The sequence below is a fragment of the Salvia miltiorrhiza genome, chromosome 4 (assembly GCF_028751815.1).
Source record: "Salvia miltiorrhiza cultivar Shanhuang (shh) chromosome 4, IMPLAD_Smil_shh, whole genome shotgun sequence".
In the NCBI taxonomy this organism is placed as follows: Eukaryota; Viridiplantae; Streptophyta; class Magnoliopsida; order Lamiales; family Lamiaceae; genus Salvia; species Salvia miltiorrhiza.
Genome location: NC_080390.1, coordinates 35,041,918 through 35,063,852, shown reverse-complemented (window position 1 = coordinate 35,063,852; position 21,935 = coordinate 35,041,918). Strand labels below are relative to the sequence as shown.

General features: G+C 39.2%; 3 protein-coding genes across 4 annotated transcripts; 1 reads left to right on the top strand and 2 right to left on the bottom strand.

Annotated features, from left to right (window-relative positions):
* Window positions 1-215: 215 nt before the first annotated feature.
* On the top strand, window positions 216-4,401 carry LOC131021320 (uncharacterized). Its single transcript, XM_057950454.1, has 7 exons — window positions 216-500; window positions 1,574-1,675; window positions 1,799-1,854; window positions 2,207-2,330; window positions 2,433-2,539; window positions 3,950-4,019; window positions 4,099-4,401. The coding sequence occupies exons 2-7, from the start codon at window positions 1,594-1,596 to the stop codon at window positions 4,176-4,178; spliced, it is 519 nt and encodes a 172-aa protein (XP_057806437.1). The 5' UTR covers window positions 216-500; window positions 1,574-1,593; the 3' UTR covers window positions 4,179-4,401.
* Window positions 4,402-12,515: 8,114 nt separating this feature from the next.
* On the bottom strand, window positions 12,516-13,124 carry LOC131023355 (acidic leucine-rich nuclear phosphoprotein 32-related protein 2-like). Its single transcript, XM_057952896.1, has 2 exons — window positions 13,034-13,124; window positions 12,516-12,949 (listed from the first exon to the last, which is right to left on the bottom strand). The coding sequence occupies exons 1-2, from the start codon at window positions 13,122-13,124 to the stop codon at window positions 12,516-12,518; spliced, it is 525 nt and encodes a 174-aa protein (XP_057808879.1).
* Window positions 13,125-14,551: 1,427 nt separating this feature from the next.
* LOC131021319 (uncharacterized membrane protein At1g16860-like) lies at window positions 14,552-19,396 on the bottom strand. 2 transcript variants are annotated; one of them, XR_009100919.1, is made up of 6 exons: window positions 19,195-19,374; window positions 17,253-18,266; window positions 16,328-16,483; window positions 15,510-15,721; window positions 14,960-15,244; window positions 14,552-14,876 (listed from the first exon to the last, which is right to left on the bottom strand). XR_009100919.1 is itself a non-coding variant. In XM_057950453.1 (5 exons), exons 2-5 carry the CDS (start codon window positions 18,120-18,122, stop codon window positions 15,052-15,054), a joined length of 1,431 nt encoding a protein of 476 aa, XP_057806436.1. In that variant the 5' UTR covers window positions 18,123-18,266; window positions 19,195-19,396; the 3' UTR covers window positions 14,552-15,051. The 2 variants fall into 2 exon arrangements, 1 of the variants encoding a protein (XP_057806436.1); XM_057950453.1 differs by having other exon boundaries at window positions 14,552-15,244; window positions 19,195-19,396.
* Window positions 19,397-21,935: the final 2,539 nt, after the last annotated feature.

Genomic DNA, 21,935 nt, shown 5'->3' with positions numbered 1-21,935 from the left:
TATCCAACTTTCATTTTTTGGTCGTTCCACATTTTAGTATCCATTTCTATTTTTGGTAAAAGTAGGGGAGACTCTTACTCCACTTTGATTATTTTAACTCTCACATAAAATGTGAGACCCTTATTCTACTCACATCACATCAATTACTTTACTAAAACCCGTGCCGTTCTCAACTGGATACCAAAAGCTGGGACGGAGGGAGTAGTAATTAGTAAACAACAAAACAAAAGTAAAACTAAAAACAACTTGTCGCCAGATTTCTCTTCACAACGTCGACTCCTTTAAGCTTTAACACAAATTCAAGTTTCTCTCCGTCAGATTTCACAAATTCAGATTTCTCTCCGCCGGCGACCGCCCCACCGTCGGATTGCTGCTCGTCTGACGTCTCCTCTCGTGTCGTGCTCCAGTTCAGTGCTCGCATCTTCCTCCAACAGCAGAGCCGAGCACTTTCCCGCCGCCCCCCCTAAGCAACAGCTATTAATTTCCGGTGGCCAACTTAGGTAAATATTGAATCCATTAGCCCTAGAAAATTTTGGGAAATTTGAATCCATTAGCCCTAGAAAATTGAATCCTTTAAATTTTGGGGAAATTTGTGAAATTATTGTAGTTAATACATTATATTTACTGATTTCTACTTCAATTATTTTAAAATTTCAGATTTGATTTCTACTTGATTTCTAGTCGAATGCAGTCTGGAAGAGATGCTTGTGAATGGAATTTGTGTTGAATGGAATTTATGTCGAATATGTTGAGTGAAAGAGAGATTGTTAGATATTTCTAGACATGATTTCTGTTTTAGAAGTTACAGATCCGCACCAGATTGTTGAATGGAATTTGAGTTTGTTAGACATTTCTAGACATTAGCAGTTTTAGAAGACAACCACAAATGACTTTCTTGATTGAGTGAAAGAGAGATTCAGCTGTATAGACATTTCTATGTGATTTGCAGGACAAGCTTTTGCGGGAAATGGGGATACCCTCATACCCGCGGCGGATACCCGCTGCGGGTATTCAGGTACCCGCACAGTGTAGGGGGGACGGGTGAGGGTAGGGTTTTTTGTCGATTTTGTCCCGCAGGTACCTGCAATTTGCGGGTAGGGTACCTGAGGGTACCTGAATTTACAGCCCTAGCCGCCTCTTCATCTAGCTAGGTTCAAATTCGAATTTTTCTTTGTCGTCGTCGAATTTTTCTTTTTCCGATTTTGATCTATGATTTATCTATTGCTTGTGATTCTATGAGTATGTGATGAAATTTATTATCAAATTACACTTTATTTCTTTCGGCTTGGGGACTGAGTTTCCCGTGCTAAGTCTGGGGACATTCTGGAATCTGGAGTGCTCAACCTTAACAGTGAACACCTTTTATCCTTTGTTGTTTTTAGTTTATTTTTGGTGCTTAACAACTTTCTTTCTCTTTTTTGTAATTTAATTTAATTTGTTAGAGGACTGAACCGACATAATAGTCAACCAGTTGTTTAATTGATCAGATCGTTTGGTGTCTGGTTCAAATATATTTTCTTTTAGTACAGTTGAGTATCGACAGAACTAGTTAAATCACACAATTAAAATGCAGAAAATAGATAAGGGCAAGAAATGAGTCAGAGAAAATCTATCAATGGGAGGCCATCTGGGACGGACGGCTCTGATTTTTCATATCGAATGGTCGTCGATTCCAGTACGCTCACATCTATAAATCTTTTACTTTTCTCCCGATCGATTTTTCCATAAATTTTGGGGTTTACATTTTTTTGTTGTTGTGGATTTTTATTAATTCTCCCATTTGATATTGATTTTGAAGGATACCAAAGAGTTGCTGAAGGAAAATCTCGCCTTTGCAAACTGATATTAATCCAGGTATTTTCTAAGTTATGGTTTGGCGATTTAATTGTTCAATTTTGACTTGTAGAGTAAAATTTGGGGAAGATAGAAGACAAAAATCAATCAAAATTTCTCCTTTTATAATTTTATTTGTATGTTTGTGTGTGTGTTTCTTTTTTTTTAAGAATTAGTGGCTTAAATACACGATTTTTAAAAGGCAACTAATTGCTTGATCAATTTTTTCTTGACCCTACAATTCTTCCTTTATTCAACATTAGATTTATTTCAAGTAACGTTGCATCTTTGGCTCTTTAATTTTGTTGCTTCTGCTGTTCATGTTCTTGTAGAATTGGAGGATTTGTTTGTCTGAGATTTTGATTTCTTGCAGGGCTTTATTCAATTACTTGTTGCGGTAGTTGTATTTTTGCCTACAGTGGAATGGGGAACTCTTGATAGGCTTTCAGTCTCTTCTAGTGTCATTTTCTTTCTCTCTCTATTAATAGGAGAATTAGGTAGCTGAAACATCCTTCTGTCAATTAGTAAATTCCAATGCAAATGCTGGGGTTTCGTTTGAGTTGTTTTTTTTATTTTTTGTCTCAATTGATATTGTGAAGGTCGAAAGCGTAGCCGTGCTATCCTTTTGAAGCTGTACTTGTTTGGATCGTCAGTAGCTGTTATTATCTCAGTTGTCTCGGTGCTTCAGAGTAAAAAGTCACTTGAGGTATGATATCTTCTTCTGCATCCTTTGATGATATGATGAGCTTGTTATATAGCTGTTAGGAAGAGAAATTAGCTACATATATCTAGATAAAGATGATGCTAATTAAGATTGGAGGCAGCGCCTGCATAGACAAATCCAAGTCTGAGAAGATTGAATCCAGATATAAGATCGAGTTTTTATTTATTAATGTGTCATGAAAGAAAGCAGTAAGTGGATTATAGTGTCAGTACTAAATATTCTTTAGTTTGTCGAAGTCCAAGCTCAAGGTTGCATGTTCAACCCCATCCACACGGTCAAGATCAAGTTTTGTAATTTAAAGAAATTTTGCATTTCTTAGCGGGATATAAAACTTATTATATCTTTCATATCACTTCAAGCATATGTCTATTTGCCATTGATTTCCTTAGGGGCGTTTACTTTGAAGGATTAGCTTTGATAGATTAAAATAGTAAAGTTAATTCGTTGTTTACTTTGTTGGATTAAAACTTTAGGATATCCCAATGCCTTTGATTATTTTTATCATTTAAGCTAATTTTGCGTGATTATTATCTTATCAAAAGGGTGAGATTGGAATAATTATACTCTTAAGGTTAAAAATACTCAATCATCCATTTTATCAATCACGCAAAGTAAACGCCACCTTATTCTATAAAAAGTATGTTTTTCACAAGTTGTCTTCTGAAAGCTGCATGAAACTAATCTGGTGATAAGGAAAATCAATTGAAATTGAACTCATATAATCATGGCAATGAGAAGGCCTTCCTGAAGTCTAATAGAGGATTTGTTGCTTAAAATATGGAAGTCCTAAGACATGTTTACGGTAATTAATATTTTATAAAAAGTTCAAACTACAAATTGTGCGACCTTCAATTGGTAAGCATGTGAAGTCTTGATTCATATCCCACCACTCTCCCAGCCTAAGTTTAAAAAAATAAAACAAATCATGTAATTTTTCATCTATTGAAACAAAAAAGTTCCCTTAATTGTTAAGATGTTTTTCGATTTTGGAGTAAGATGCTTTTTATGATCCTTCACTTGTCATCATTATTCATATCCATATGAAATTTGAGCAATTAGTTTCAAAAAATTCAATGTCATTATAGTTGGATCAAGCACGCGATTTCTCGATAATATTAAGTCATTCTCATGTCAAGTACGTGACTCATGAAATGTTTCAATAATCTATCTTATTGTCGCTTTACCTCTGTGTAGCTTCTGATATAAGGAAACATGTTGAAGTAGACGATGAATCCTTTGTTAATTGAACTCTAAAAAGTTAGTTAGACGTGTTCGTTCATTCATTATTATTTTTGTGTAATTGAATATTACATGTGTATGTTTTTGTATAATTATTTCAATAATCGTTGAGTGATTATTATATCGAATTATGATCAACTTACATGTCAACAGGTTATCAAAGATTTGAGTAAGTGGGCGACAACAAAGCCTGAAGTTTCACAGATTGGTGTTGTTTCACTTGGTAAATTTCTGTAATGTGGCTGAAAATAGACATGGGATATAATAAGTTGTTTACTTTGTATTGGAAACTATGGATGCAGGATTAGTGGTGCAAATATTTGCTTTCACGGTGGCAACCTCCCTCATTCAGAATATGGCTCCTCCGAAGAGGTCATCGTGATTTGTTTTGTTGATTTTAGTTCTAAGACAGAGCAATCACGCATGGTTTCAAGCTCAAACACAGCCTGATTTTATTTTTCAAGGAACATAGAGGCTTCACTTTGTGTGCTTGTCAGAGAAAATCAATATTCTCGTGCTTTATAGTTTCTAATTGTGTATGATTCCTAAATGCAACATGGTGGCGTGTTTATTGGATGTTCATATTAGTGATATTTTACCATATATATGCGATCCACTTACTACTTGGAGATTAACCATTTTACTAATTGAATTTCACTTCCTCATGTGCATGTGTGAGTTTAACAAAATATCTTCAACGTCAAATTAAAGGATGTAAGGTATTTTCATTTTTCAAGAAACAATTTACCATTTATGTGTCTGCGGAGAAAACAAATCCGATACCCTGTAATAGTTTCTTTATATTTTCTAAATTACCAGAAAATCCTATTTCTTGTAATTAATCTAGAAAATTGTGAATTGTGCATTTTGTTGAATTTTTGTTACTGTTTCATCCACATCAGTGGACGAGAATGAAGTAGCGAGAGAGAGAGAGAGAGAGAGGATGTTGTGAGAGGGGAAGATAGTGGCCAATTTTTTAATTTTAATGTTAGGTGTAATTTTGTATTTTTACACAAAAAGTGGCTAATATTTAATATTTTTATTTGATAGTCTAATTTTTAAATTTATTACTCCCTCCGTCCCAGGCCAATAGGCCCAGTTCATTTCGGCACGGAGATTAAGAAAGTCACTATTTGGTAGTTAAATAGTGTGGTCCACCAATAATTAATATTTTAAGTGTTCCTTTATTTTCCTTAATCAACAACAATAATGCTGCAACAAGAACCCCCCAAACATAAAGAAATCCACTCGAGAATATTCGAATCTCGCTTGCTGCCATGGATTTGGAAAGAATTACGTTCAATTCTTCATTCAAATCTTTCAGTTTTGACATTGCTTCTCTAAGTTTTCACTCATTTCCTGTACCCAGATCTAATTTTCGTAATGTCAGCCACAAAATCCAAATGCGGCACTCTTCCCGCAAACCCAGATCCAAAATCAGCCACCAAACAACGCACTTTTCCCTCCATCTGTTCGTCAAAATGCTTGCAAGTGACCACTGGTAACCGCCGCTTCCTCCGCACCGGCGCGGCGAGGCCGGCGACATTCGCCGGAGAGCAACAGAGAGTGAGAGACGCAGAGAGAGGGAATGAAAGAAGGGAGAGAGCAGACCGTGTGAAGAAGAAAAGAAAAGTGGAGAGAGAAAATGTTTTTTGAGAATGAGTCTTTAGGCTTTTAATTAGGGTGTATATCCTCTTTAATTAAGTAGCTAATTATTTTAATTACAACCCTAATTATTTCCATTTTAAGACTGAGCCTATTGGGCTGGGACGTCCCGAAAAGGAAAACGAGCCATTGGGCTGGGACGGAGGGAGTATATAAAAGTGGCCAATTTCATATATTACCTCAATACTAAATGCCATTCATAATTAACAGTGTCAAATCTGATACTCTCCCACGATTAAGAGGGTGTTTGGCTAAGCTTATTTTAAAGAGCTTATAAGCTCCAACAACTTATAAGATGTTTCAAGAGCTTATAAGTTGTCAACGTATTTGAATAATTGAGCTTATAGGCTAGAGAGAAAATCGAAGAGAGATGAACTTGAAATGATATATGATGAACATAATAAATTATAGTTGTTGGGGGGTGAATCCGACAATTAACAAAGTGCGTCAGTCACGTCTGGATCAACGGGCACTAGCAACCTGAACCACAAGCAACGTTAGAGCCCTCCGATGAACAACGGTGGGGTGTCGATGGAAGAGACCCCGACGCTCAAGTAAGTGAATTGATATAAGTAGGGGTGTGCAGCCGTCGGGTCTGCTGGACCGAAAATTTTGAGAGGACGGACCGACCCGGACCGAAAAATATGTGCGGGCCGATCCAGACCCGGACCCGGACCGAACCCGAGCAATGGTCCGGTTCGATCCGAGCCGACCCGCCGAGGCCGGAATTATTTTTTTTCCTGTTTCGCACTTAATTTTCATACATAAAACATAATAAATACGATACCAACACATATCAATATCATAGTTCCACCATTCGCAATTCACAACTCAATCTTTAGGGTTAGAAATCTGAATTTTAAATTTTATTAGTACTATTTTAAATATTAAATATATAAAAAAATAATTAAATTATAAATACATTGGTCGGTCCGGGTTCGACCGGGTTTCGACCCAGACTGACCCGATAAAAGTTCGGTCCAAGAAAACTAACCCAGATCAGACCGAACATAGGTCTTGGGTCGATCCGGTCCAGACCGAACCCGTCGGTCCGGGCGAATTTGGCGGGTTCGGATTGGGTCTGCACACCCTTAGATATAAGTAACAGACGTAAGTAACATAATGAAATAATAAATAGTAGAAAATAGATTAGTAATCCCTTCAAAAAAAAGAAAAAGAAAATAGATAGTAATAATAAGTGGTATATCCGAAAGATCGGGATGTCCTGATAATCAGAGGTAGAGCTATTGAATGTTGTGGAATGTGGGGCGACAGACGTTCGAGCTAGCAGGACTAGTCGAGTGATCGAAACTCTAGAGTGTTGTGAGCTTGGAGGCAAAACGCACGAGCGAGGAATGCGAGAGTGAGAGATAATGTGCGAGTAGATATGAGTGATTGTGGATCATTGACTTAATGGTGGATTTGAATATTGCTGAAGCCCGACGTTAAGACCTCAGGCAAAATTAAATTGTATTTTCCAATCTCTACAATTAAGGTTAGTCAATGGCAAGAATATGGTCGAATCCACATGGAGCCGGTGTATCTTAGTACTCGATGCAATTTTAAGGTAGTTCTCTGGTCTAAGTGCCAGCTCTCTGGCCTGGTACGAAAGTAATTTGGGCAATACGTAAAAGCAAAAATAAAACCAGAAAATATCAATTGATGTGCTCGAATTTTACACCCTTTAATTTTACGAAGAGAGGAACTCACCTGTGGTATGAAATGGATCGAGAAGAAAGTGGAAATTGCTAAAGCAAGGGAAAGAGAAATTGTATTAAGTATTTGATGAGGAGTAAGGATTCCATCAGCGCAGGACTAACAATACAGGACTATGACAACCACGAGTCAATAGCCAGGATACGGAAAACGCGGGACTGCGCAGCCGTAGAGCTCAATAATCAGGTTGTGCTAAGGAAAACGTCTGCGCAGCCTTGAGGACAAAGTAATTCCGCTATACTACGCAGGATAACCTAATTAGTTACCGGAGGCTATATTGAAGGTTCCACAACACAAGTAAAGAAGAAGGTTGGGAAAAGTGATCATCTGCACAGCCGGAACAACGCTAGCCTGCGCTGATCGGAGGGACATTAACATTTGTAAAGCTGCAAGTTAGTTAGTAAAGAACATTCCTCCGATAATGACCTAAGTACGTACTCCAGCATGTGGAGTACGTGAATTAGAGTAGAAAGTCTAATATACCCTTCGCCCTTGTAAATTCCTATAAATACTCATTGTAAGTTTGTAACCTTCTTCACAAGAGAGATATACGAAATAGAGTTTTAAAAGAGTTTTGAGTTCTCTACAAGTTTTCCCTTTGATTTTCCGACTACACAGGTGATTTCTGACGTCTTTAATATTATTTAGATTAGGTGTTGGTGTGAGGCTTCACCAGTATTTCAATAACGTGTCTTACATGTATGACCACATCTCTTATTTATAGACATATACAACAAGGGTAAATTAGTAATTACACGGTTGATAGTGACCCCGGCCGTTAGGAGAAATCTTCGAAGTTGTTGCTGATCAGTTACGCTCCCAGCTCTTCCCAGCGCCACGCGCGTGCCAGCCCTGAATCTTTCCTCCCGACTATGCCAGCCCTGCCCAAGCCCAAGTCAGAATTGTTTTGTTATTTGACCAAGTTACTTTTGTTATTTCAGTTTGGTCCAAAACCCTTTTCTGCCCATAAGCAAGTTGTGGTCAGAACCCTCAGAAAACAAATCCTTTTTAGTGACACCCTTGCAAAAGAAATTACGCTCAGTTCCCTGTGGATTCGACTCTAGACTTACTGCTAGCTAACCTAGTTGTGGGCACATGATTTATTTGCGCGAAGCTCAAACGACGGCTTCGTCAGAAGGAGATCTCTTACCTTCCATGCGAGATTTCTTGCCAAACCTGGAAGATTTGCAGATTCTAGGGGATGACATAGAAGTAAAGAACCAACTACGCAACCCTAGCCCAGTCGACGCCCAATCATGGGCCAGAGCCCTAGCCCATGCCTTCTCTATAAGTATGGATGCACTGCCCAGCAGGAGGAGCTCTTCGACACTTCGAGTTTCCAGCGATAGAGAGAGAGAGGTGTGCACTGATCCAGGCCGACCCCTTACGCGCTCACTTTCCTTATTTTGTTCCTTAGTCTATTTTTCTATGTTTTGAGAGTGTAAGGCAAATACAAGGCCGAAAGGCATTTACTTTTTGTTCTTTATGTTTTTGTTTGCTTTGCCCAGAGTTGGAGCCGGCGAAGATTGTTATTAGTTTTTGCCCAGACTACGTTTAATCAAGTACTCCCTCCGTCCGCGAATTAAAGCCCCATTTGCCTCTAAATATTTGTCCGCGAATTAAAGCCCCATTTGCCTTTTTGTACCCTTTTACCCTCCCTCTTTACTTTAAATTACTACCCTTTGCCATTAATTATCCCACCTAATTTTTTAACCTACTTAATTATTCATTAAGTATTCATCCTTAATTAAAGCCCCATTAAATTTATGTCTATCAAATGGAATTCTAGAGAATTCCACATTTCGCAGTTGCCTCTCTCTCTCTACCAAACCCTTATCTTTTTCATCGGGTTCTTCTCTCTTTGCATCGTCTCTCTCTTGTTCTTCCTAAATCTACCATTGTTGTGTTACTCCATGGATCATCCCTTTGAAACTGAATCGATTGTGCCGGAAACCCCGGCCTCTGATCTCTGTGAATTGGTGCCGTGGTTGATGGCTGAAACCGAGCCGTCGGGCCTCCCTCTCTCTGAATCGGAGAAAACGACGTCGGTATCTGAAGCGGCGCCGTGGTTGCTGCCGGATACTGAAGCGGCTCGTCTCCCTCTCTCTGAATCGGAGCAGATCTTGCCGGTAGCTGAAGCGGCGCCATGGTTAGGGATGTCAATCGGGCCAGCCCACCGGGTTTTCGGGCTAGCCCTATCGGGTTCCGGGTTAGTCGGGTGCGGGCTAATCGGGTTGGAGATTTTTTCGGGTTGTAAATCTTCAACCCTAACCCTAAACTTTCGGGTTTCGGGCTAGCCCATCGGGCTAATCATGTTAAAGGCGTAAAAATAAAATTATCATTTGTATTTTATTATTCCTAATGATCTAATGTATAATGTATAAAATATACATAGATATTAAAGATATAAATTATATAGCAAAGCATGAAATGCAAAAATATAAGATATTCAAGATTACATAAACAAAATTATATTAAAATGTGATAGTAAAATTTAACATGTATCAATGCACTAGAATCAATATGGATTATTACTGAATAATTAGTAGATTTGCCATGCACGTTTCATTGACAGAAAAAAAAAATGGTATCACTTTAAAATGAGATACTAATAATTAATTTCTAACTAATGAGATACTAATAATCAATTTCTACAAAAAATCCGTAATTAATTTCACTTTTTTAATGAGATTGCACACACACACACACATATATATTCTAACTAATTAATTTCACTTATTTTAATGAGGCTACATATATATATATATATATAAGCAAATACCATAGATCTAAACATAGCAGAAGTTGTAACTGGATGCATCAGTCACAATTCCGTCAGCCCACCGGGCCAGCCCATCGGGTTTTCGGGCTAGCCCTATCGAGTTCCGGGTTAGTCGGGTGCGGGCTAATCGGGCTGGAGATTTTTTCGGGTTGCGATTTTTCAACCCTAACCCTCTAATTTTGTCGGGTTATTCGGGTCGGCCCACGGGTTTCGGGCTGCATTGATATCCCTAGCCATGGTTGCTGCCGGATACCGAAGCGGCTCGTCTCCCTCTCTCTGAATCGGAGCAGATCTCGCCGGTAGCTGAAGCGGCGCCGTGGTTGCTGCCAGATACTGAAGCGGCTCGTCTCCCTCTCTCTGAATCGGAGCAGATCTCGCCGGTAGCTGAAGCGGCGCCATGGTTGATGCCGGATACTGAAGCGGCTCGTCTCCCTCTCTCTGAATCGGAGCAGATCTCGCCGGTAGCTGAAGCGGCGCCATGGTTGATGCCGGATACTGAAGCGGCTCGTCTCCCTCTCTACTGTCTCTCTTGTTTTTATCACACCAGCCAATCCATAATTCAACATCATTATTCTTTTCTTTTTCCGTTTCATCTTGCCTTACGCGGTTAGTTTTTTCCTCCTTTTCTTCTTTGTTTTTTGATGTGAGAATTCAGTGATTAAAGTATTTTTCTGTACGTAGATGGACCATTTATTTTTGGTTGACTTAATTTCATGAATTTTATTTTTCAGTGTTTTTTTGAAGAATTTGTTTGTGATCGTCGAGTTGCTTTGATGATCTCGATTTTTTTACACTGCGTTGGTGCCTTTGTTTGTGTTCTTCTGTTGTCTTTAGCGGAATATGTGGTGCAGTTGTTGATCGAACAGATTATGTGGTGCCTATTAAATTTCGAATTCTGCCTATTAAATTAATTAATCAATGAAACATAAAATTAAGACTTAAATTGAAACATAAAATTAAATGGAAAGCTTAAAGTCAATAAAGTAAAAGCATTCTCTTAAGTAAAGATTAGCAAAAAGTAAACAACTACCCTTATCTTTTACCTATAACACCTTTTTCAGCTTTCTTAGTCTCCGTGCCCAACAGTAAATGGGGCTTTAATTCGCGGACGGAGGGAGTATTTTTTTTTTTATTTTTACATCTGCTTTATTTATGAGTAGCTAAATTTTTATACCTGGTATGGACTAAGTTAAGATTTGGTATGGGGTAATAATATTCGAGAGGTCAAAATAAACTTAATAATTGTACAACAATGTTCCCAAAGCATTGGGCCAGATTCCAATATAACTTGGGCAAACCCGACGCCTTATGCGGCCGGTAATGCTCTGGGCAAAGCCAAGTTGCAAGCAATACATGGGCACAAGTTTGGAGAAATCCTACTCCACATAGTGCGACAAATGTAGGAGGTGGTAGTATGCCTTTGGGCATGCCTATGACCATTTGGGTCCACTAAGCCATAATGCGTTCTAGGCATACCCGCACATAGTACTGGTGAGTAGGGGTGGGGAGATAGTGTTCGGGTATCGGGTAGTACCGATACAGACCTGAACCGGATCAGGTATTGGGTATCCGATACCCAAAAAATCACCATCTATATATGCTCAGTTGTGGTGTAACCTCCTTCACAGCCTCCATCAATTCCTAAGCAAAAACTCAAGTTAAAAACTGTAGTGAAGAAAGAGAATTAAAAGATAGCTGCTATTGAATTATTGATTATACCTTTTGCATATCTGACATGATGGTAACATCATCTCCTTCACCAAAATTGAGCTCCTGTTTTAACCACCCCATAAACTACCTCCAATTGTTCTTGTTTTCTTTGTCCACTACTGCCTATGCAATAGAAACAATGCCATCATTCCCATCCTTACCCTCAGCAGTTAACAGACAACCAAATGTTACTCCTTTTCAAGTGGCAGCCATCAAGTGAAATGATATGTCTACACCCCCTAACCAGTTAAGTCTACACGGTTCTAGCATAACAAAAAGTCTTTTGAAGACTCTTCTTCGGTTCTGCAATTGCTCTGTGGATAGTTGTAACTCCAATCTACTTCCAATCATGCATTCTTTTACCTTTTCAATATAGTCACAAAGTCTATTAAACTCTTCTTTGTAACTCCCCTCCAACTTAGTTATGATCTCCTTCTTAGCCCTCTTGCATTTGCTCAAACTGACATGTAGTTTCAAATGGTCTTTCACATGACCTTGCATGTCTTTGGATGTGAATTTAGGATTCCTATAGATTGCTTCTTTGAAGTATTTAGCCAAATAAGATTGGCTTGCACTAGGCACTTCCCTCTGCTTGCAACAACTATGGTCTAGAACAAGAGTTTTGACCACTAGACCCTGAACATCTCCATCCTTAGACACATGCATGACAAATTGGACACTCTTTCTCATTCATGCATATAACTCTAATCATAGTGGGCTCATTTTTTACAAACTTTAATTTGTATTCAAACCTAACACCATATGCATTGATGGCTTCCCTAGCTTCCTTTGCCCAGTTCCAAATCTTCCTTCATCAATATGCATGTATGCAAAGGTCTACCCAGTTCAAATATTTCCTTCTTCTCCCTCCTCAACACTAGCCATAAACTGCCCTAATTTCAATTCATCATCATCACTCTCACCAAAATCATCACTATAAACACTCGAGTCATCATCACTTTCAACCTCTCCCTCATTTCTTGCTTCTTCATCACCGTCTTCTCCCTCACTACCCCCTGCCTCTACATTTTGTTCTAAGCTCTCAAGACCACCCCTATCTCCCTCATCATCCTCAACACCCTCTGCCCCTACCTCAATATTAGCATCATCCCCATTCCCTACATCTACTCCCTCATTCTCAACATCAAAACTCTTTGCCCCTAAACCAATTTCAGTAGCAATATTCTCACGCCCTTCACCTATTCCCTCATTCTCAACCTCAACACCCTCTGCTCCTACCCCATCATTAGCTTCATTCCCATGCCCCGCATCTACTCCCTCTTTCTCAACATTAACACCCTATCCCCCTGCCCCATTTATGCCCTCAATATCTTCTTCTGTAAACAATTGAAGTGGTGTAATACTAGGCATATGATCAGTTTCATGGTCAGCAAAAAACTGAATCTCTTCTTGTCCAATCAGTTCAAGGTAATCTATCACTTTTGCACAATGCATTTGATCCCTAAGGAGTACTAGGCCTTATTCTAAAGAATGATCCTCATTAAGCTCATAAACTGCCCTAGGTTTATAGTTTATGCAAGACTCGAATTCAGACATTATTCTTTCCAAACTCATATTTCATAATGTGTCTTCTATTTCCATAGAGTTCCAACCATCATATAACAATTTACCAATTTCTTAATCTTTCTTCCAATAACCCCAAAAATTGAAAATAAAATGGGTTAAGTACCAAATACCCCCCCAACGTTGGGGCCCCTATCGCGTATAGGACCCTATAGTCAGGGTCCGCGCTGTTTACTACCTCAACGTGGCTAAACCTAAGCAAATCCCCCCCTCAAATACCAAATACCCCCCTGCATTAAGTCACCATTGGGGGGGTATTTGGTACTTAATACCTGACTATAGGGTCCTATACGCGATAGGGGCCCAACGTTGGGAGGGGGATTTGCTTAGGTTTAGCCACGTTGAGGTAGTAAACAGCGCGGACCCTGACTATAGGGTCCTATACGCGATAGGGGCCCCAACGTTGGGGGGGTATTTGGTACTTAACCCAAATAAAATTGACCTTTTCACCAGACATTTTGCACAACCAAAACACACAACAATAACACAATGTAAACATTCCAGACATGCTATTCATGATTCATCTAAGAAAAAAAAAATGTAGAATCGATTTGCATGCTCTGAAAAAATGCCCCACAAGATTCCAGTTTATGCAACACTTACCTATTTTCAGAACTTGATTTATATCGTCGCCGGAGCACTCGAATGACGTGAAGAAATCGCCAAAACAGCCTTCTTCTCCTTCGACGTCGTCGTCTGCCGATTGTGAGTTTAAAAAATGGAAGAAAACTCTTCGTATCCTAAGCTTGTTACACTAACCGCATAAATGGTAGTAGGTGGGCCCCACGCAAAAATGATTTTTTTTAAGGAAACAACGTGAACCCGCCGTTTAATGACAGAGTATAAATGTACCCTATTCATGAGCTCTGAGAGGTTATTTGAGTCAACGTCGAAAATGAGGAATGATATGCTCTAGGAATGTCAACTTCAAGGGTAGATTTGTACATTAACCCATTTTTTTTATATCCCTCATTTTCTCATGTACAACCAAAAAAGAACACATCTTAAATAACAAAGTCGAAATACTTACCTATTTTTAAATAGTTACAAAATGAACTAAAAATGAAGGCATTTTAATCATCAGCATGACTTTGAAACGCATTTTCATTTTCTACATGTCCCGAAATAGGAAATCATTTATTTATGGATTAAATGGAAGGAGGAAATTGTTTGACAATATACAAAACAATGAAATAAGTACAGAAACGAGCGTGTCAAATAGTAGTTTTAATGAAACGAAAGTATAGTGAAATAAAACTCACAGCATTTACAATATATATATATATATATATATATATATATATATATATATATATATCATGAACAATAATACATACTTCATTTCCAACCCAAAGTAAAAAAAAGTGACCTATATAAACAAGGCCACAAAGAATATCTCAAGCCAATAAACATTCATGAGCAAAGGTACACTTAATACTATTCAACAAGCCCAAGAGCTACCAATTGACCAAAACAATTCTAACCAAAAATTAAGGGAAGAAAGAAAAAAAATGATGAATGAAAATGAAAATGAAAAATGAATCTTCAACTTGTTGTTAATCGCCCAGTTTCCCTCCACTGTACTATAATAATTCACACGAATGCCATACCGAGAAATAACTCCTGGACCCGAAATAGACTGATAAAGAAAAACGCCATAAAAAAGATACGCGAAAAACTATACACCTGGTCAACACTGAACTCACCTTTGCTTTCCACCCTTTTGATGAGAAATGAGATTCTTTTTTTCTTGTTTCTCTCAGAACGACACAAACCAACTCAGCTAAATGTCAAACTGCTAAACTGGTATGACATCTACCTTTGACGTGTCCTCGCATCTCAACACGACGCCTTCAAGACTGGCTGGAAGGATGCATTTACTCCACTGGCATCCTGTTGAGAAGGGTTCTGGCGGGGGAACTATCATTAATACATTTTCATTCCGTTGCACGACTCCCATAACACTCACAGTGCTACCTTCTTTGATGTAGCTGATCGTCAATCAAGAAAACAGTGGAAACTATGAGTGAGATTCTGAGAAGCAAAATCCAAATAACGTGCATATTACATGCTTTGGCTGTCAACATGATCAGGTTGGGTAGCATAATCGAGAACATTATTTTGAATGGCGTGTCTCATGCACTCAGTGTGCATGTGTATATACAAACATATTGGTCAGTAACTTGAACATGCCAAACAACTAGCACAGGAAAATGGGATAAGCAAGTTCGTTGAGAGTTATAGTAGGATCTTTACCCTTCTTTGAGACGCATTACGCGGTCATCACTAGAAAGATTCCGTTCTCCTAACCATCTGACAAACTCAGGGGACATATCCCGGTTAGATGGATTGATGTCGACAACAACAGACTCATCAACATATGGAGTTACCCTAGCACCATAACCAGTCTTGACCAATGCCCGCAGACCAGATTGGAAGTCGGAAATATAGAAATCAACAACATGCCTCTGCAGTAATGATTAAAACAAGTCAGACTTCATTATCTTAGCCTGCCTTAACAGTAGGGTTTCAAAATTTTGTAGTTGACTTTAATCAAATTTAACATGCAGGTGGTAAATTCCATCTTCAAAAAATGCAAAAAAGTGACTCAGTAAACACAAACTAATTGCATTTAAAAATGAAGGTATTATCAACAAAGAAGAGCAGAACTTATGTTGTCATATTCATAAAACTCGCAAGATTTTACACTTGGTCGAGCCTTTCGTATTCACTCATGCAGTGATGCCAAATACAATCAAGAGTTGAAATATGGAATGACCTCTTGCATGTTATTTAAACCATCTAACACGATTAGTTCAATATGTAGACTGAATGTAGAGGGAAACTCTGTAATTGAACAAGAGAATATCCATTAGCAAAAGCACAGAAGATATGGATATCATATGGGGCAGAAAGATCTGCCGCCGAGTGATCTCTCACTAAAGAAAGAAACATCAAGAATTGTATCATTAAGCATAATATAAACAGAGAAATCTTGTTCATTTAAGTAGGCAACATAAGTTTCAATGATGAGATCTTAAGCAGCATGTAAAGAACAAAGTATTCCTCCTCACCTCTAATGTCCGGAGGCCCCAGGTAAAGCGACGGTGTGTTGGGTTTGCTGCTTTTGAATCCCATCCCCGGTACTCGTACAAGCTTGTAGATGTATAAACACATCTAGGAACTTTCTGGAATGATGACTCAAGAGGAACATTTCCACAGGTGACAACCTTCAAAAAAGAGAAACCCTAATTTGTTAGGACAGCACTCAAGTTTTGAAATTAAACAAAGCTGCATCAGTGTGCTATTTCCAAACAAACACCACTAGAATAAAATCCTCACATGCCAATTACCACCATGAGTCACATATGTTGGAGAACTATTCCCCTTACTAATGCTAGGGAGATAATTGTGTTCACTAGCTGTTATAATTAGACCAAACAAAGCTCCGTCTCTATAACTAATTATAACCTAATCACTTTTAGTCCCCAAAAATGGAACTCTACAACATAAGTGCAAATACATGACTTGCCATATCCTTTAGATATTCATATGCGTCTGTTGCTAGTGTGACACCATTATGAAGAATATCATCTCAATACTTGAGTAGAGAGTACTAGGTAGTCATGCAATCTTGTTCCCTTTATAAAAACAACGTAATGCAGCATAAAACTGGATAGTTGGGAAAGGCAGAGATCTTAGCCTCGAATCCAATCAAAAACTGTAAAACCAAATGCAACTGCATGCATATAATGTCTAGAATGACTGAAATTATAACAGCATAGCAAGTATCGTTGATCACAGGACATGTTTCTTAGGATTCCAAAATTGCTTCACAAGAAACTTCTAACTTAGAATATAAGAGTTTCAATCCTTAATAGATCTCAGGTTTTTGTGCATGTTATGGATGCGGAAGGAGCAACATGTCTGTTTCGAAAAGTGAAAATGCACCTCAAATAGTCAATACGGTATATATTCTAGACGAACAAATCAACATACCCCAGAAACTTTGACAAATTGGCCATCCTTTGCAGTTCGTAACTCTGCATCTGGATAGCTAGCTATAAAACCAGTAATAGCCCTTCTTCCCCAACATGTATTCCAGGTGAATACAGAAGCAACTGCAGCAAAGAGAATAACAACAACCACAAGAAGAATGGGATTGCGAACAGCTCCAAGGATAAAGCCACCAGCAATAAACCCCATAACAAAGAGAAGAATGATGGCCCAAAGAATTGGCTTCGGGAAGCTCTTGCGGAATGAATATTCATCATCCTGGCTAAGATGGGTAACAGCCTGGTTATTGACTAAGGAAGCATTGTGCATCTTCATCGAGCCTGTAGACTCCAAAGGACCAGAAGCTTTGCGTGGAGCTCCTGATGAATTTAGGGGACCTGATGTAATAGGCCCAGATGTAATGAGGCCAGTGGTAGGCAGAACCGGAGGAAGAGGACCCGAATTTTGGCGAGATACAGCAGTCCCACCTCCCTGAGGACCAGACGACTTCTTCAATGGTTCACCGTGTTTATTAAGTGGGCCAGAATTTGTCTTCTTCAATGAAACTGACCCAGGAACTCCACCTGAAACCGAGCCACTTCTCACAGAATTCAACTGCCCTGAGTGAGAAGCTGCACCACCAAAAGAACCTGTCCTTGTTGGAGCACTGTTTATGGGACCTGATTTTCGGGACCTGGAGCCATCCATAGGGATGTCAAACATTTTACCTAGTTCTCCGGATTTTTTTATATCTCCTCCAGTATACGGCATGGCAACTGAGCTCATTGTTGGAGTCTTCTCTTTCGGTTGCTCAGGCCTGCCTGATACATAAAGGCCATTGCTCAACTGATGAGAGGGAAATCGAGAACCCATATCTTAGGTTCAGTTCTCCAAAGAAGCCAAGAGATCCAATAACCAGCAACGAACCAATATACAAGGACAGCCACCAATGAGGATAATCAGAAGTACTCGACTCAGCAGATCAATCTAGAGCAGTGCCAGGGTGACACCTAATTCCTAGGAGACACAAAATCAAGATTAAAGATGTGAGCAGCAATTCATTTCAAAAATTCCAACATTAAAGCACAGCGCCTTCTTACACCATCACAAGAATCCTACTTAGCATCCTTTCATTTCTCGATTATACGAAACAATTACCAGAGCATCCCCCTCCAAAATAATACAACATAAAGAAAAGATGGTTCAAAACACTTTGGAGAACAAATCTCAAACTAAGCAGTAAAGCTAGTACTTCAAATTTGCGAAAATCAACATTGCTTCTAAGCTGAGCAAAAGCAACAAAAACTCATCACTGGCGATCAAGTTCCATCTAAGATGCTAGAGAATCAACTACTTCACTCACAGCAATATTTGACTTTCAATTCTCAGCCACCAAAATCTAGAACCTCAGAGGTAAAAACAATACTGTCTAAACCCAGATCTGAGAACCACCAATCACAAAAATGGTGGAAATAAAGTAAACAAAAAAGGTAAAGTGTTCAGCAACTCCACACTGACAGCTACTGACAGAAAGATCAAATTCACGAAACTTCTTCATACCCACAAGCACAAGCGGAACTTCACAGATCCAACAAGAACGAAAATGAAGCCCAAACGTTAGGCGATTCAGAAGCAAACGCGCGAGATCAAAACCCTAAGCACACATTGATGCTTTAAGAAGCAAAAAGAACCCCCTAAAATAAGGAAAGATCCCTTCTTGGGGCCAACCAAATCCCCTAAAGAGGAAAAATCTCCAAAAAAAAAAAAAAAAAAAAAAAAAAAGCAGATTGTACAATAAAATCTGAAACCCATTTTAAGAAATCAAGCAAATGGGAGAACCCACATTTTCTTTTTGACCATGAGTCAACAAAACGAGAGAGATCACAAAACCCAGAGAGCAGGAATAGCATCAAGAGAATCAAGAGAGAGAGAATATGAAGCGAACCTGAAGATAAGACATTTTGGAGATCATAGCATGAGAATTTGCTGAAGAAATGGAGGAGAAAAAGTGGGCGAAATAGGCAGGTACATTTGCAAGATATGAGTGAGAAAACAGAGACAGCAAAAAAAATGTCTGAAACTGAAACACACACTTCACCTTCCTGCTTTCTGCTCTTCTATCAGTTTTCTACTGCTGCTCTGCTCTCAAATGTCCTTTTTGCCCTTCCACCTTCCATGTATTCTCCACTTCTGCCATCTTCTTTTTATTTATTTATTTGTGTGTGTGTGTGGAAAAAGTACTCCCATGTTCCCATTATCTTGATTCCTATTACTCCCTCCGTCTACGAAAAAGAGTCATGTTTCTCCTCTTTTTTTTTCATGAAAATGAGTCATGTTTCACTTTTTTGACAAAAGTACCCTTATTTTGTTTCACAAATTACTTGTATTGCCATTGTTGGGCCCACCACAAACCTACTTTGAACACTCCTAATTAACAAAGGTAATTAGCTGAAGCAAATAATTAACCTCGAAAAATGTGTAAAACTAAAAGTACTCCCAACCCCAATTAATTCATTTATACGGCTGAAATAAAATAACCCAACCCCCCAATATTATTTCTCACACTTGGTTAAAATTTCATTCACCTCTCAAACTTAGGGTTTGAGGGCGCCGTATCACTTCCCTCTCTGAAAACCCTAAGTTCTCTCGTTCGATCGCTCTGATTCTCCCGTTCGATTGCTCAGATTCATTCACCCATTCGATCGCTCCGATTCTCCTTCACTTCCTCTCCGATTCCTCATCGCCGGTCACCCCTGCGCGATGGGTGAACAAACTTCTCTCACTTCTCTCTGTAAATTTGGTGATTCTTCCGAAGATTCACTAGATCTGTTGCCATCTTCGATGAATCTCTGTAAATCCGATGATTTCACCGATTATTCACTGGATTCGATGATGGCGCCTCAATTTTTCGGTGATACGGCGCCGCTGACGATGTCTGAACCCATGTTTTCAGATGTGGTGACGGCGACCCACACTGAAGATATTTCCTTTCCGTCTTGGGCTTTGGAGCCAGACATTGTCGTGCCGGAAACGCCCCAAGATCTGGTGGCCATCGATGACTTCGTCCAGGATGAAAAAGGCCGGCCATTGGATACGATGGTGCCTGAAACGGAGGGAGATCTGGTCGTGGATGGCTTCGTCCAGGATGAAGAAGGCCGACCATTGGATATGGTGGTGCCTGAAACGGAGGGAGATCTGGCCGTGGATGGCTTCATCCAGGATGAAAAAGGTCGGCCCCTTGATACGCTGGTGTCAGAACCTTTTGATAACTGGAGGGGCTGGAGCAACGAGAGAAGGATTTGGTACCTTCGATTGTTATCTCGCTACTGCCCGACGATCTTAGACCTAATCTAATCAGGTGATTATGTTCCTTATTTGCTTATGGGTTGGTGGTGGCTGGTGATGCCTTGCATGCCTTATTTGTTGATGTTTGTTGGTGTTTGATGGCTGGTGATGCCCTTGATTCCCTATCTGTTGGTGTTTGGTGGCTGATGATGCATTGCATTCATTATTTCTTGCTGTTGGTTTACTTTTGATGCCTTGTCTGCCCTATTTTACTAAATTAATTAGCTGAAAATAATCTAAATGATGAAGCATTAGGAGGTTGTAGCCACCACTAGGTTTTCCCTAGTTTAGGAGGTTCCCCTCTGTTTGTTATGTTGGCTGAAATAAATGAACCCTGTGATGACAACAATTTCATAATGTCTGAGGGTGCAACTCCTGTAATTCTAGCCACCACTATGTATTTCCTAGTTTAGGAGGTTGAATTCAGGGCTGAATTGGTGTCAATGATGCAAAAAAAAACATGTTTTCAAAAGCTGAGACATTGCAAAAATGTTTACAAGCATATAATGCAGAGATCGAGTTTGTAAACATTCTAGCACAAAAAATTGTCAACATTACTTTCTAATCCATCAAAACAACTTGTTCTAGTTCGTCGACTAGTTGATCAAGGTTGTAGATTGTGCCTTGTTCAATTTGCTGCTGCCTTAACTCATCAAAACAGTCTCTTACAAGCTGTTCTTCCACCTCCAAATATTCTGGGAGAACTCCAAGTTTTGAGAGTCTTTCTTTATTGATATGTGGAATCTTGTAGTTGTTGTTGCCCCTGCATTTTATGATTTAATGGTAGCAACCCTGTAGTGTGAGGAAAACGTTGTTTAACTTATGTGGCTCAAGCTCTTCAAATGCATCTTTCACGTTCTTGAGCAAATAATCTACACAATTAGCCAACTTGTCATCTTGTAGTGACTGAATTGCCCTGAAAAATCCTAGATCATTCACATTTGTATCCGGCGAGTTCGGCGGTTGGCATATCAGTTGGATATTAAATCCATCTGATGTGGCAGCAGCTACAAAGTCAGGGTCTGAACCTTTAATTGTGAGGCTTCGCATTGTCTTGTTGTATAATTATATGCCTGCTTGCACCACGAGGCCACTTGGCCTTAATTGTTGGAATAATCTGAACATTAAGGGGTAAGTATAAGAATGCTAAATGATGAAGCATATAATGCATTCTGATAGTTAACAACATAATCTAAAAACTCACTTGGTTGATGAAAACATCGTTGCTCACTTCCTTTGTGATTGCTGGATTGACTTTGTTTCCAACGTCCATTTCAATCTGTTTTTGTTGTTCCTAACAGCCGGCTCAACCGTAGTGAATGGGAATATATATCCCAAACT